Here is a 16,914-nt window from a genome sequence, read left to right as displayed (position 1 = left end):
TTGTTTTCTATAGAGTAATTACAGCAAATCTCACACCAATGGGAGATAAGGCATCTCTGTGAATATATGGCATAGCTGGACCTTATTTTGGGCTTCAGTACTCTGGAGCATAATTTTTGAATGATTAATATATGTGGGCCCCAGTAGGAGAAAGACAAATCATTTGACTTTCAGGGTAAGTGGTGATGAATTATTACAGAAACCACCTCTTGGTTAGTGTGCAGTATGTTGGTATTTGCTGCCTAAAGGAGATTTTGAAGTATAATAAAGTGTTTCCTCCCTCCAAAAGTAAGTTCCATACGTCAAGACCAAAGTTTGTTCCATACGTATATGAAAAATGACAATTTTAAATCAATTTGTATTTTTCGTAACCAACCTCCCTTTGGTCTTTCTTAACGTATATGGCCTGCCACCCCTCATCCTTTCCAGGGCTGGAATTAAACTTGTATGATGATGCATAGCAGGGGTCAGGCAGGTCATGCAGCTTCCTCCTTCTCCCCTATTGGCCGACTCTTGTTGCCACCAATTCCTTGTGTTATTTTTAACTGGACTCCAGCTGGTGCTAGAGAATTTGTCCCCATGTCAAGACTGGTTTGGTAGTTATGAAAAATACTAATTGATTTAAAATGTCCTTTTTAACCAAAATAGCATAAATACTACTAAACCTAATAAAAATTTTGTTTACTGAAGATAAATTTTATCAGACAAGGTACAAATTAAATAACTCATGAAGTATATATATTTATGAGTTACAAAGCTCAATTCAAGCATTGATTTTAAAATAAAATTCTAGTTCCAGCTGATGTAGTGGAATAAATTTACAAAAGTACTGAAAATATAGGCCTGGTGAAGAATCTTAAAACCAAATCTTATATATCTTTATATATATAATGCACTTAAAAGTTACTTCCATAGCTGTATATAATTTTAAATATGACTGTGTTATCATGCATAATGAAACTAAAGATTGAAAAATGTCATTCTGCATCCAAGGCACTTCACATGTACTTTTCCTCTTAAAAACTGTCAGTATGTATCTGTGTCTGCCTAAAACAGGATATATAATGTGTGCATACATCTTGATGAATAGTGTAATAAGAGAACACACAAAAATATGTTTAGCAAAAATAAGAAACTAGAAAATGTAATTTAGTAAGAAATTTTGCCAATTTCTATAAGGAGATTGCAGTAAAAAAAAAACCAAGAGCCCAAAATTCATACAAAACTCAATTCCTAGATTCTTTTCACAAGGTCACAATGCTACAATGGATCTATACATTTCATAGGTTACAGAGTTCTGGGTGTGATGTTTTTCCATAGCTTAACCAATTTTGTTCTGTGAAGTGCATTTTGTGTCATGTAATAAATGCTGTACACATACACTGTAAAACCATCCTTTTATAATGTACTGTTAGTAACATGTTTAACCAAATATCATAAATACTACTAAACCTCTCTAATAAAAATACACTATGAATAAACAACAAAAGGTAGGTTTTAAGCCATGTCTGTTTCTTTGGGTTATTAGCCCTAAATATTAAAAAATTACTATGGCCTTTTATTTGTACAGTTTATTTTTCTGTGCCATCTCATTTTCACCAATGAAATTTGGTATCATTAAATATAAGGCATATTTTCACTATACAAAGATATTTGAAAAACTAAAGTTGAATATGCTAAGTTTACATTAAATTATCAAAAGTTTATTTTACTGATTTGTAGTTTACTTTCAAATAATAATGTATACCAATACATTATTTAATTGAACTAAAAATTTCATTTCTTTAAAATATCTGCACTGGACATATTTTAGAATTTACAAGGTAATGAAACTTGCACTGGTAACTTTAAAATGAAAAAGACATTGTTTACAAAAATGGAAAAATTATGCTAGTTACAAATGAAATTCATTAGAATCTTAGATCAAATGTTAGGTCTTGTACCATAACTGCAACTATGGAATAGTATAAACTTTAGGTACAAACACACAAGTAAAATTTTACAAATGAATGTGACCAAAAAAATGCATGGGCTCTTCATTTGTTTATAAATGATATTCATCAATTATAATAAATGAAACAAAAATGGTACTGTCCTCACACTGAACTACCATACAAAAATCCCTCTTAGCTGGCAATAATGGCACACTTTAACAAATAATTAGTAGTTTTATAAAAATATAAAGTACAATATAAGCCCCACTCTTGCAGACAGGAGTACATGTAAAAATCTAATCTAGAAGTTCCTATTACAATTCCACATTCATATACAATAGAACTGGTGATGATGTGAATGGTTAATATACACATGAGTAATAGTTCATGAAATTTTTCTTTAATATTAACAATGATTCATGCAGAAAAGCTAGCATAAACTGCATTCATTCTAAACCGAAGAACTGCTCTAAACACAATACATTTAGTAATTTTAGCTTCTCTGGCTATGTATGAAATTCACAACTTAAAAGTACATGAAGGATGCAAATTTGGAAACTAAAGTGAAGCATCATACAGCAATCACATGTCAGCACAACAGATAAATTTCAAATTGACTTCCCCAAACAACATTTTGGAATATAGTATATGTTTTGATCAAAAGCTAATTCCAAAATAGTCCACGTGACAATAGGTTGTTATTCAAGTAAAAAAGTGAACCTAACAGATCTATTAATATACTACAAGAATGGTCAAGAGGTTACCTTTAGCGAAAATTTTTATTTGAGAAGACACTAAGAAATAAAGATGAATATTTACGAATTTGCAAAGTATATGTACATTAATTTTTTATTTTCATCAGTTTATTTGGATTCTGGAAAATTTTCATGTATTAACGATGCAGAATGAAAAATTATAACCAATTATGAGCTTTCACAAGACCCCTAAGAAATAACTTTTGCAAGTCCTTCTTAACTGTTAATAATTACAGACTTTGGTTGAAAAGTGTTATAGTACTATAATATACTGTAATCAGTCAAAAACAACCATGCAACATCCTAAGTAAACTCAATCACTGCCAAAGAGTAAAGCAATTAAGAAGCTCATTTTTGTAAGGTTATTTGGGAGGGAAGGGAACCTGAAAAAGTCACCTATAGTAACCAGAAAAATAAAAAAAAATTCCTACCATCAACTAAAATGATTTTTCAGTTAAAAGATTAAAGGCCATTAAGAAAATCATCTAATAGCATTATCTATCTAGTCATGCCTATTAAATTTTTCAATAAAATTTAACAGTTTCATCAACAACTTCCAATGGGATCAATTTCTTTACCAATATAAGGATCACTTTTTTTAAGATCATAACTGCACATAACAAAAGGGGAGTCAATTCAGCTGACTCGTTCAACATAGTTTGCAGGCAACATCCCCGTTATTCCTGTTCGCTGGATGGTTCCTGTCATCCACCCTTCATCAATGGCTGTACAGTTAATGATAAGATCACCATCTTTGAAGCTAACTTCATCAGTATCAGCAGCTTCATAGTCGTACATAGCACGGTAGCATCGCTGTAAGGACATTAAATAAAGTTAGGAAAAAGGATCAGCATCAAAATATTCTTAGGAAATAAAAAAAGAGACTGTGGACTTGGGAATTGACAGAGGGTTCAAACTTTAGAGAATGCTAAATCCAAAGAATTAAATGCCTATACATAGTGAAACAAAAATGGACAAAATTCGTAATACATGTAACAACAAAAGAAATGGGAGAGGTTTCACAACACCAGATGAAAAGGGAGAGGTCTAAGAAACTGGAATAGAGCTGGTGGAAAACACTAACGCAGGCAATGCAAAGTGGCTATATGTATGATTGAAGGCAGTATTAAATGAAACGTCACCAGAAAAATTCAAACCTCTGGAGCACGAATAAAGTTACAGGTTTTCAGTACCCAGCATATATAAAATGTATGAAGTGGGAGTATGGTATTGTAAAGGGGCAGACCCTGAAGAAGGTAGAAAATCTGTTACCCTTACATAATTGAGATTGGAGTAAAAAAAAAAAAAAAAATAGTGACATCAGTGCAATAAAGTGAAGAGATACTGCTGGTCCATTGGCAGTATTTCACCTTAAATACCGAGTAAATTAAGGCTTCAACATACTACATATATATATTATATAGATATATATATATATATATATATATATATATATATATATATATATATATATATATATATATATATATATATATATATATATATATTATATCTAGCCAAACAAATTGTATAATCTGAAAACTGACAACTTACTCCAAGCTGAGTGGGAGGTGCATTCACTTTGTGGTGCGTAGCGTTTGAATTCATCTGGGGAGGTGGGACATGCTGCTGGGCAGGTACCTGATCACCATAAAGGTTACTTCGCTGAATCTGTAAAAAGTTGAGGGGAATTAGTACTTTCTACAAGAAAAAAAAATTAAGTTTATTACAGCTGTGCTGAAATATCCAACTTATCTTACATAAATAAACATCCTATAACTTCCCAGAAGGCAGAGGAAACAACATATTTCTTGTCTAGCTATGTGAAGGGATAATTTTTCTTATAAATATTTCTGATAATGATATTTTTCTTTAACCCCTTACAAGACTAACTTGAGATATCTTGTGATTAGTGTTCTAAAAATTTTGGACTTACTACAAGATATCTCGTAAAAAAGTTCAATGTTAATATAGGACTACTATGAGATGTCTCGTGATCCAGTGTTATTTTTTTAAGGCTTCTTCAAGAATGAATTTTTGGATTTTTTCACATCGACTATGCATCATTAATAGCACACTAGTGGTCATTCTGGTAGTTTGTTTGTTTGCAAATTTTTTTCTGTTTTTAGATAAGTTTGGTAGTTTTATTTGTCATCTTAGACTGTTTGCGTTATATTATTGATTTATCACGTTGCTGTTGTCTTTCATTAGCTAATCCCTTGAATATTTTGTGATAAGTCAAATAACCAGCGATCTTGAGTTCATTTGTTTGTTTTATATTTTCTTTTTGCCTGTTTTTTAGTAGTTTGGTTGTTTTATTTATCAGCTTAGACTGTATATTACATTGATGCCGTTTCTTTTGTTAGTCTCTCGACCATTTTTGTGATATGTCGAGCGTAATTTTTTCTTTTATGCTGAGTATGCACCATTGCTAGCTCTCTAGTGGTGACTTTGAGAATCTGTTTGTTTTATTTCTTCCTTTCTTTTGTTTTTTATTCAATGCCTATTTTCAAAATTACTCAAACTAAGCTTACAAAATATCTTGTGACTGACCAAAATAGGTAAAATTTGTACCAGATAACTTGTTAATGACCATAAAAAGGTCTCAAATCGAGTTTCTAAAAAGAACTACTTTTACATAAAATAATCATAACTTTAGGTCCTTTAAGGGGTTAATATACCCAATTTCTCAAAATATAAAAATCAATATTCTTACCTACGAGGGTCAAAGAAAAACTTCAAATTTTTACAATACATCTCAAAGCAAAGTGGTATATCATATGCAAGTCATAAATCATTTAAAGTAAACTTTCCTAATAACCTTTCCTTGACTATGTGAACTCTCTCATAACATATGTATGCTGAATGGCAAAAAGTGAATACCATGTGTAACAATATTCTTAGTTGCGTTGACTAGTGTTGAGGGTGTGGAAGCACAACAGTCATGGCACCTTTGCCTCTATCTCATGTTTGGTTTTATTTTGTAAATGTATGTGTGCATGGGGGAGGGGGCGGATTAAACTAAGTAAACTGCAGAGTTAGGCTATGGGAGTGAGACATTTGTTTTGTCAGCATTCCAACCCCATGATCTTAGTTCACTGAAGCGAGATATGACAAAGTGTGCACCGTAAAACAGGCAAATGCACAAAACTTCATGGTACCTGGTAAGTCGTCTCCTGACGATAGCCACCCCCTCCTGCATTAGGCTGACTTATGGAGCCATACTGTTCATTCACTGGATCATAATCTGCTATGCTGCCTACACGGCGATTTGGTTGTTGAACTTCAAGGTGAGAGGGAAAAAAAAAATAGTCAATAACTGCTTTACACAACATAGGGATATAAATTATGGTACTGAGTCACTGTTGCTGCTTATCTTAATTTTAACACAAAAATTGAAATGAAATCTAAACAATTTCTTTATATATTTCTTAAAACTAGTTTTCACTTGACAAAAACGTCAACTGTAATCTATGTATTACCAATACTAAATACTAAAATAAAACTTCCACTCTTTCTTAAAAGTGCACAAAGTTAAAAGACATGCAAGAAATTAGAAATTGAATACACCACTCTGCTAAACTGCAGTCAAGTTTATTATAAATGCTAAATTCAATCTGTTTCAGTATAAAAAGCCTCACACTGCAAATCACCTGCCTGCAAAGCAAGACATGCTTTCCTAAATATTTATGATTCTGTAGATTCTAACTGCACTAAACTGTATGCAGACAAAAAGTCTTGATTGCACTATAAATCAAAATGTATTTATGTTAATATATTGTCATTCACTTGTGAGCATTTTATATGCTAAGTCAAAATTTTATTCAAAGTAATGAAAATAGAAAACCAACAGTTAAAAAGTACCATCTAGATTTTATGACTACAACCTAAATTAAGCAAATAACCTTGTAGGCTATTTAATTTATCAGTTTAAACATTAAAGAAGGCTAACTTATGCCACTACATCATTAGTAATAAACCAAAACTGTCATTGTAACCACAAAATGTTTCATTTGACAATACCAATGAACCCCTCAACATAATCAAACTGTTTGACCAGCCTAGGATCATCCCACTCAGGCTGAGATGGAGTTGAATGTTGAAAAGATAACACTTTATTTGCTCCAGTTGGCCAAAATAATTCTAGCCACTCAGAAGGAACCTTCTCAACTTCGTCATACAACTTCCGAAGCTCTTCTATCCAAGAATTGAGAAAATATGCACATGAGTAACCTAAGCAGCAAAATCTGTAGGCTTCATAGTATATCAGAAAGTGAGAGATTCTATTTGAACATGAAAAATAATTGGTCGATACTGATTGTGGAAATCAAACCTGTACGATTGATTCCACAAATGTAACTAATAAAGATGAAAGACTGAGGGGGAAAAATGAACCTTATCAGAGTCACTGAACTTCAGTTTAAGTATAAGTCATTCTGGAGGAAATGAAAAAGGAAAAGGTTATGCTCCCCAGGCTACATATAAGTTCATTACATATACAGTACAGTACTATCATACACTAAGTATCTTTGCAGTACCTTTGAGCTGTATTTAGTTTCAGCAATTCTAAAGTAATAAGGAAAACCTTACTTCAACTGTAGTGCTGAAAGTCCAGGTGCACATATTATTTCATTGTAACCTTGTTGAATTAAGTTCCAAAATGCTAAATACATCCTTTCATCATGTATGAATTAGTGCTGCATGATCTCACAGATCCCAGTACTTGGTCTTTGGCCTAAATTTTTATTCTATTCTATTCAAGTAGGAATGATTAAAATTTTCTTTTGAAAATCCCTGGAAACTGGGGCTTCATAATTTTCAAATAGTATTTAAGCACAAAAATAAGAAACTGAAAAGGAATTTGAAAAAGGTGAAAAGATGCCGAGACAGGGAGAAAGTGTTGCTAAATATGGCCACTTCAGTATCTTTTTCACCAACATCAAAATCATATTTCATATTAGGGATGACAGTAATTATGTACATTAAAGGTCATTTTGATAACTGTCATTACTAAATAATAAGATTTATATAATTTAATACATGTATAATTAGTTCACCTTGTAATATGAGCTTTTTCCTGCACTAAATATTAATGGTTAGTGCCTTATTTTTATCTATATCAATCAAGATGTAGAGCCCATTATTTTTATAATTTTTCATAATATTCAACTATACTTCAATACAGTTTACTTGAATTTCCATAGCTCATAATATTCAGTATATCAACAATTTTATAATTATGAAAATAATTTTATAAATAAAGTTCCCAAATTGAAACAGAAGAAAAAAAGGACTGTCATAATTCTGGAGGCATTATCCAGTAATTAAAATCTATGGAGACAATTACCAATATCCTCCAAGTTTCAAACCTGTGATGCATAAAAATGCAAACATATATAACCAAAAACCATATGCGATACAAAATTACAGCATCTGGAGCTTCATCTCATAATTTTCTATGAAAATTGTCACTTTTGTGCAATTATTTAAAGGCCAAGATTTTTTTTCCTAACAATTTTTGATGGCCTTTCAAAATAAATTGGAAAAAACTAAACTGAACCCTCTGCAGACATTATTACGTAATATTGATTCACTAAAACTGAAATGAGAAAGGAATTCCTAGTTTTGCATCAAATTTCACTTTGTATAGGATTTCAAAAACACTAACCTTGAATATGAAGATTTTCTGACCTATAATTATAATATACGGTATTGGCTCGCTGGCCCTAGAACATATGACAAGCTTTATTGATGGTGGAGTCTTCATAAGCATGGGTACTAAATACCCCTAATACTGCACTCCAAAACTAAGTTGATGTCACAACCATTTGCTCCATTGTTGCTTTCGTAGAGGAAAACACTTCATTTGAAATAGATTGGAAAAAAAGAACCTTTTTTTAAACGACTTGAAAATTACTACTAAATAAGTTAAGCCTTCTCAATCTTTCAAATTTGTATTTCCTTGCTGTTACTTCAGTCTGTAAACATCAGTCCAGGCCAAAGTAACAGCAAAGAAAAGAAAAAAAAAACTAATTAGGGAGACTGAAAATATTTACATTAAATACAATTAATTACTACAACCCCTGGTATTAAATAATGTGTATCCAAAGAGAAACAGAACATAAACAATACTATAAGAAAAACCTCACCAATAACATTTGGCTGACCATGGCTTAAAACTACAGTAACTTAAAACTATACTGTACAGTGAACAGATCTAACCACACTCAAAACAATATAAAAGTTTTTGCCTACGTTCCACATTGTGCCCCTTCCAACAATACCTTACTCTAAATATACTAAAATAAGGCTTACCCTGCCAAACAATTTGAGTCCAAAGGTGTCATCTTTGAAAACTCGAAACTTCTTCACTGTACAAGGTAATTTTATAAAATATGCAGCATAATATATACACTAAAATCAAAGACAAGCATCACTTGCAGTGACTAAATATGGCAGCCTAGGCCCAACCATCATCACACTATGGTAAAGCAAGCAAGCAAGATAAACTGTATACGTACCCTTGCACTATTCCAATAATCCAGAAATCTAGGCCAGCATATGTCTACAGAAGATTTTTGCCTTGTGCCATAATATATCTCACTATCTACTAATCAAAACTCAAAGATATATACAAGCTACTTTCAGTTGAGAACATGCCTCAGGTAAAGTTAGGCTGTCTTGTAAAGAATGAGGACAGTAGTGTGTCTTATAGAAGATAAATGAGGACAGTAGTGTGTCTTTTAGAAGATAAAAGTGCAGAACATGGAAGCACCAATTGAAATTTCTAAACTTATCCTACTGACCAGTTCTCATAACACCAGGTAATGTTTATAAAGAAATTTCCCTTACGTAAAAGTTATAATAACAAGAAAGGATTTTTGCCCTTCTCATAAAAAAATCTTCAGCACTGTGAAGCCATTTTCTGGTTAAGAAAAAAAAAGGAGTCCTTTAAACTAATTTGATACTTAAAAGGATTCCAAAATATATTAGACAATAATCAATATAAAATGGCAGGGGGTGCAGTCAATCTCTGTAGAAAACAGACATGAAACAATCCCAGTAGAAAATGAAGAGATACAAAGGAAAACTGAAGAGATTAAAACCTTAAAGGCCAGGCAGAGGGAAGCAGGAAACAGAATAGAGAGGTATATGTATGAAAAAATTAATTGAAAAATAGTTTGTTTTTCAATCCTTCACAAAAATAACAGTCTACATCTTACAATTAAGACTACAGCAACTAGAAACTTCATTCAACTATTCGAAACACAAGGTAATTTCAGGGTCAGCAGAATTCAAGTTTAAAAAGAGAATTGGTCTTGTCAAGATAAAAATGTGCCAAATCACACATGTACAGGTTTGAAAAATGTGTTTGTGCTCTGGTTTAGAGTCTGAAAGCAGTAATTGTTCTCCACTCATTACTAAACTATTGAAACTTAAATTCAAATTAAAATAGGCACAGAAATACCATACCATGTCCATATAAATCTATTAAACAGAAAAGAAAAAAATAGAATACTATAATAGTACCTAACACTAGAGGAAGATATAGTAAATGAAATTAAAGTAGTTCCATAAAAGAAAATTTAACATTTTTATAAATACTTCACTGTAAAAGAGCCTGAAAAACTTAGCATATTTTACATCATGCTTTGACCTTCAGTATATATTGCAGTCTACTTTCTGATAAAAAGATGCTTACCTGGTCCTGTCTGACTTGAGTAGATAAGCGTTTGCGAAGTGCGGGCTGAATAGGGAGAGTTATGATTGGTATCATGGTGCAAGTTCTGTGGTGGGTGATGGTGGTAACTTTGTGGATTTTGCTTTGGTCTTTGCTGTTGCTGGTGATGATAAGGTTGAGGCTGTTGTTGGTGATGCTGGTGATGGAGGAAGGATGTAGTAGAAGATTGGGGAGGGGGAGGGTGACGGTGTTGGGAGGATGGGGGAGGCCCAGAGTATTGTTGGTGGTGTGGCTGCTGCTGCTGCTGCTGCTGTTGCTGCTGTTGCTGTTGTTGCTGCTGCTGCTGCTGCTGCTGCTGCTGTTGCTGCTGCTGCTGCTGTTGAAGCTGCATATGATGTTTCTGCAACTGCTGGTGCTGTTGCTGCTGTTGTTGCATCTGATGCTGCAGCTGCTGTTCCTGCTGCCGTTTACTTTCCTCTCGGTGTGGGGCTCCAGCTACCACAAATAAACAGTCAAGCTCAACCCCCAACACAAACATCATGCACAGTATTACTATATTATGAGCAAACCTATAATCAAGATGGAAAGCAAAATCCCCTCAGTCTTTTGAGTAATTATATACCTTTGTCTTCTCAAAGGCTCAATTTGCCTTAAATAACTAAGTAAGTTCTTCTAAGGGGGCTTTCTATCTTTCCATGCATGGGACTGAGCAGGAAAACTGTCAAAACATGTGACTGAGTAACTGTTAACATAAACAAGTATGCCCATACTTTTCTATACATGACATACACAGAACTACGTGTTAAGTAATTGGACCTATGTAAATTTAATTTTCATGCTTTCTGAAGTGTTTATGCACATATAACACTCTAATGTAAGGCCTTGAAGCAGGTATGTCTACCTCTAACTATATAACTAAGGACCTTGACTATCCTGAACCTACTTAAAAAGTAACTGTTAGTGATATTGTAGAAGCTAGTAACCAATTGCCATGTGAGTACCTTGTTACAGTCAATCCTGCAAATTTAACTATTTGCTAGTACGTATCTTCAATACATGACTTACCTGTCGCAACATCAAAATGTGAAGTAATAAAGTGTCCAGTGTCATGATGAACCTTAAAACATAATACCATACAGCATAACCCAAAATGAACCCTAACGACCAACATTTGAAGAATACACCTACATGCAAAGGAAATAATGAGCATAAAGTTAAGACAGAATATAATACATGAGACAGACAGAAGCAAAGCAAAACAAAGAAATACAGATATGTAAGAAAATCACAATTCTTACTTGCATAGTGGCTGTTAATTGGATAATTGGATTGTGAAGAAGCAGCACCGTGCTTGTTAGTGCTATAATAAGACCCACTTGAACCATTTGTCGGTTTTCCTGAATACCGATTATTGAGAGCATTCTGTCCACCCGCTGGATTGGGAGGGTAATGACCGCTCTGCTCGATATATTCTGGAGCAAAATGGGTGTTGGCATTGTGGATTTGGAGACCTGAAGGGGTATTGTAATCGGGAGGAGGATTAGGATTTTCGTTAAACCTAGAATAGGGAGGATGGTAATTCAAATCGCGAGAAAAATAGCCTTGGGTCTCTGGAATATAATGAGTCATAGAATTAAGGGGTTCTTGTACAGGTGGGGTGTACTGGCGGCGGTGTTTGGCGGGTGGAGCCTGAGCCTGTGATACCTGGTGAGAATGAGTAAAAGATGGAGGTGGGGGGTGGGAGCGGATGGAGGAGTCACTGTGAATCACCTTTCGTGAGTCATAACCTAAACCATTGTCCTCTCTCTGTAAATGGGGGAGTTTGGTTGGGTGGACAGAAGCATTGGCTGGAACTAAATCTTCTCCATGTGCCCTATGACAGGGGTGGCGCTCTGGAATGGTACATCAAGGTCTTAGTTCCTTAATTGTGTAGTGTTAGGTCCAAAGCCATTCTACATCTGGACCCTTAAAGGCATAACTTAAGTATATGCCTTTGGTTCTTAGCATGCTAAGTGACAGAGTGTACACCAGATACGACAAGTCTATTACAATATAAAAATCAAATTAAAAAAAAATATATTGTGCCAAATAAGTATCTAAACAATGTGTTCTAATACCTGATATTTTTTGCAATGTATGTGCTCAGAGTTAAGTCCAAACATGCTGTGAAACTGGCATAAAAGTCTGTGTGTACAACACTCTCACCTAACACTCCAAAGAACATACAAAAACTACAAAACTGTTTATAAGTCAAGCATCTAAATAGACAGCAACACCTGTTAATAAAGTACTACCTTACAAATAGCCAAAATAATTGAAAAGATTACTAAACCTACTAAAGCAACCCATTTCACACAAATCTTTAAATACTGAATTAAAACATTTCTACCATACAGTACTCTGCAGTAAATAATACATCCTGATTGAGCAGCATGTAAATTTTCATCAATTTATAACTCAATCACTAAATACTTTGTTTAATTACATCAGTAAAATACAATATCCATTTTACGTACTGTATGTGTTGAAATACGAGGCCTGGCATTGCTCGTACAGTTCAATCCCATCGGCAGAGTAATTTTCCATGCTAAACCTAGGCATAATACTGTTTCCATTAACTCTTAACATTTTACGTATATAGTGAACTAACATACACTAACTGCCAGGTTGTTAAGATTTGAAAAATCTGAGGCTTTTGCTGATAACAAAAATAATGAAGGTTCTTGGTACGGTTTTTACTGTGAAATTTATTGCACTAGTTATTAAAAGAATATTTAGGTCTCCTTTCCTCTTTGTTTCTCAAGGAATCACATAACAAAATAGTATTATCAATCACTGATTCAGAAGTCAACACAATGCGTACAGATATTTCCATTATTGTTTCTCAGAAAAGCTCCCTCATTTATAATCTTTCATTTTCCATTTTTCAGTAATACATGGCTGTAGTGACTTGCTAATTGAAAATACTAATATTATACCACTTTTATCAAACATAATCGGAATACAGTTATCCTGTCAACTGGGTCTAAGAATATCTGCCAGAGTACTCACTTTGCAAACTTACAATGCACCCATCCATACATTCAACAATTTTCTCTGAATATCTTATCATTCATAGTAATAATCATACCAACTATAACACAACTGCAAAACTGCTGCAAATTAATAGTACTACATGTACTTCCATGAGGCAAAATAACATGTTATTATATGCTTTGAAAATTATCAATAGTCTAATGAAATAGTTTACCACAGGCTTCCCTTTCCTAAGCTTTGTTTGCCCCTTTGATAATATTCTGTGTTCAAATAATTCAATACCTGTCTACACGGAAACTTTCATTGATACTCATTCCCTGTTTTATGAGAGTAACAAAATCAAGATAAAGTTTTTCAACAATGCTTTTTTAGTCCATCAGACAACTTCACGTTATATTTGGAAAGTTTAAGGCACCCTGATTTTCTCTCTTAACTGCATGCAAAAAAATATCACATGCTTCAATCACATTATAACAATTTACTCATCTGTTTAAAAGGTCATCTTTACTTATTTTTTTGCAATGTATTGCGGAATTTACTTCAAGATACTACCCCACTGTCTATTTCATTTTTTACCTAAAATATGCAAATCTTTGACTTGAAATATGGCAAACTACCTAAAAACTACAAAAAAAATGCAAACATTCCCTAACTATCAATACATAGATAATTTACCCATTCATAATACCTTAGCTGTTATGCAAGAGGTCTGTTTTGTTTGTATGGTGCTTTTATGTTGCATGGAACCAGTGGTTATTCAGCAACGGGACCAACGGCTTTACGTGACTTCCGAACCACGTCGAGAGTGAACTTCTATCACCAGAAATACACATCTCTCACTCCTCAATGGAATGGCAGAGAATCGAACCCGCGACCACCGAGGTGGGACGTTAATACCATACCAACCAAGCCGCTGAGGTGCTGCAAGAGGTCTGGATCATATACTTTTTTTTGCGTAACTGTTTATTCATTTCCTCCGTGGCATTTTAAAGCTTTCTTCCAGCTTGCCTTTTAGGCAACTCATACTTCAACAATATTTATAAAAGGTGGCTATAAAAATTATGGCCACCTCTTCTGCACACATTTTATTCACAAATTCTTTATGTCTGTTTAGGTGGCTTTCAGCCTCTACACAACAACATGCCATTTCCATCTATGGAACAATTTTGTGATCTTTTTTTCTTTAAACCAATACGACAACATAGGAAATCTTAATTGTTTCTGTCCCTTATCTCTTTCAGGAGGCAAGAATACTAATTACTTCTTGGCAAAGTCTGAATGACATGGATACCAGCATTTATCATAAAAAGTCTTTACAAAAAATTCAAGATACTGCATAGGAAAAAAAAAATGTCATAAACACCCATTTCTTTAGTCTAAATCTCATAATACAAGGAATGAGTGTATATTATACATATTCTACCTAGTTCCTACTCTGCCAGCTGTATTTCTGCCAAGTATCCCTGACTACTTCTGTACAGGATAGTTTACTTTTGTGCTTTCACAATGGAACTCCATTCACTTAATATCTGAAGAACCTTCATGCATAACAAGTCACTTCTTACATGCATTCAAGACACACCTGATGCCCCTCCTGAATCCTGTAAGCCATGCAGGTTGATCAACATGCTTCTATGCACCAAAGTCTCCAAGAACAAGAAGAGAGCTTTAAGGGTAAAGTCAGTAAGTACAAATAGCATCATTAACAGCTTTTATTTTAAGCTATTAGCAATAGGCATTTCTCTTCCTTTTTCCTCTAAGGTATTTCCATTATCATTTGGGAGATATTATAAGCTCAGGCATTACTAAAAATTTTAAATACAGCTTATACTTTTTAAGCAATAGAAATAGAAAACATCACAGCATCATTATACAATACCTACATACATCTGAGTTGCACTTCAAAAGAAAGCTGTTTCTAAAGTTTTATGACAGAGGCATTTTAAGGAGCAATTTTCACACACTGCATTAGTAATAATAACACTATATCTACCCTGTGAATCAAAGCAACAGGTAGCTAACTAAAATGACACACACAAGAAGAACACAATTAAGAAGATCTTGGCTCACATTACAAGGTACAAAAACCTTCAGAAACGAAATATTTCTTCTCACTTCAAAGACACATTGACATGCAATGTGCCAATGATCTGCAATACTTCTTACCATCTCTTCCATGTCAATCTTACTGCATCTCACTGATGTTGCTTAATGAAAAAATGGCTGTCACACAGTACAAGAATGCTAATGTCCTAAGTACAGTAAGATACTGTACAGTACCATACTGCATGGTACTGATATAATCCTAAAATCACAAGTGGTAAATTACAAAAAAGAAATGTAATATATACGTATAAGAAAATGATGGTATAGCGCTGTAATACACATGTAACAGCTGTAAAAAAATTATAAGGCGTTGGGCGACATACTGATACCTTCATCATTGTCTCCTGGTTCTAATCTCTTCCGTTCCATTTCCTCTTTCTTGGCCAACTCTCCATGGTAGGCAACATTACTGGAAAAAGATGATTTGACATCAACATTAATATTACTTGTAAATTCCATAAACCAAGTGATAAATTTGATCTACATTTCAAAATTATAAGACCTACAATTTCACTGTAGTACTGTTATGATGTAGTCAGTTCTCCAGTATACTAATATCGATTCTGCACTGAAAACTGGTGAAATCAAAGACCTTTCACTTTTATTAATAATAGCCCACAATAATAATTCATACATTCTGCAATGGAGGACAAAAAGGATATCAAATGAATGTGCGCGCTGCATGGTTTGTGAACTAAATCACAAGCAGTGAAGGAAATTGTATGTAAGATTCTAATCAATAATTTTTTCAAAAGCAAATTAAGCACGATTCGACAGTATCATAATAGTTCCTACTATCTTATTATTCCTGTTTATGATAAAGTACTTTCTCAAACTGAGTTAAAAACACTTGTAATACGTACTTCATTTTTCCATTCACTCGATGCATGTTGTTATTCCATAGGGAATATTACAAATACAAAAAATTTGCATGATGCTAAATTTCCCCTACAAAGTTCATTATATAAAACTGACATCAGTTTAAAAAACATCAAAATTTACAAGTCCATAGAAAGGCTACCTTCCAGCACCTGGCAGTGCTGTTTAAAGGTTCAATTATGTTAGTTATGAACTACTATGTTACTTTGTTCAATTACCTGATAATCTGGGTATTCTTTTTCAGCCGTTGAGTTTCAGGGTCGTCTGCCACTTGGGTAAATTTCGCCTTGTTCTTCTCGAAATCAGCATGGTATTGTACCTGAAAGCGAAAAGTTACATTATTTACTTGGTATGATCACTGCATGCAATGTAAGCACTGCAATAGCCCTTCATGATATTACTTATATATCAATAGTGACAAAATTGGAAGTTGGCTGTGTTTAACTATTACATGTACAGTAAGCATCATCCAACACATTTATAAATGAATAATACAAGTATAATGTTTGCAGTATGTAAGAGA

General features: G+C 33.6%; 1 protein-coding gene across 3 annotated transcripts in view; it reads right to left on the bottom strand.

The window, feature by feature from the left end:
- Window positions 1–728: 728 nt before the first annotated feature.
- LOC135206064 (LIM and SH3 domain protein Lasp-like) overlaps window positions 729–16,914 on the bottom strand; it is an 82,897-nt gene continuing 66,711 nt past the window's right edge. Inside the window, exons 4-10 of one of the 3 annotated variants that reach the window (XM_064237258.1) lie at window positions 16,610–16,710; window positions 15,842–15,921; window positions 11,669–12,262; window positions 10,392–10,865; window positions 5,851–5,972; window positions 4,244–4,360; window positions 729–3,502 (exon numbers count right to left, since the gene is read on the bottom strand). In XM_064237258.1, coding sequence (XP_064093328.1) covers window positions 3,326–3,502; window positions 4,244–4,360; window positions 5,851–5,972; window positions 10,392–10,865; window positions 11,669–12,262; window positions 15,842–15,921; window positions 16,610–16,710 — 1,665 coding nt within the window. In that variant the 3' untranslated portion in view covers window positions 729–3,325. Of the gene's footprint in view, window positions 3,503–4,243; window positions 4,361–5,850; window positions 5,973–6,892; window positions 10,178–10,391; window positions 10,866–11,668; window positions 12,263–15,841; window positions 15,922–16,609; window positions 16,711–16,914 lie in introns of those variants that run through there. The other 2 variants (XM_064237260.1, XM_064237259.1) reach the window with 2 other exon arrangements.

The sequence above is a fragment of the Macrobrachium nipponense genome, chromosome 29 (assembly GCF_015104395.2).
Source record: "Macrobrachium nipponense isolate FS-2020 chromosome 29, ASM1510439v2, whole genome shotgun sequence".
Taxonomy (NCBI): domain Eukaryota; kingdom Metazoa; phylum Arthropoda; class Malacostraca; order Decapoda; family Palaemonidae; genus Macrobrachium; species Macrobrachium nipponense.
The sequence above is the reverse complement of the archived record's forward strand: the minus strand, read 5'-3'. Positions and strand labels throughout refer to the sequence as shown.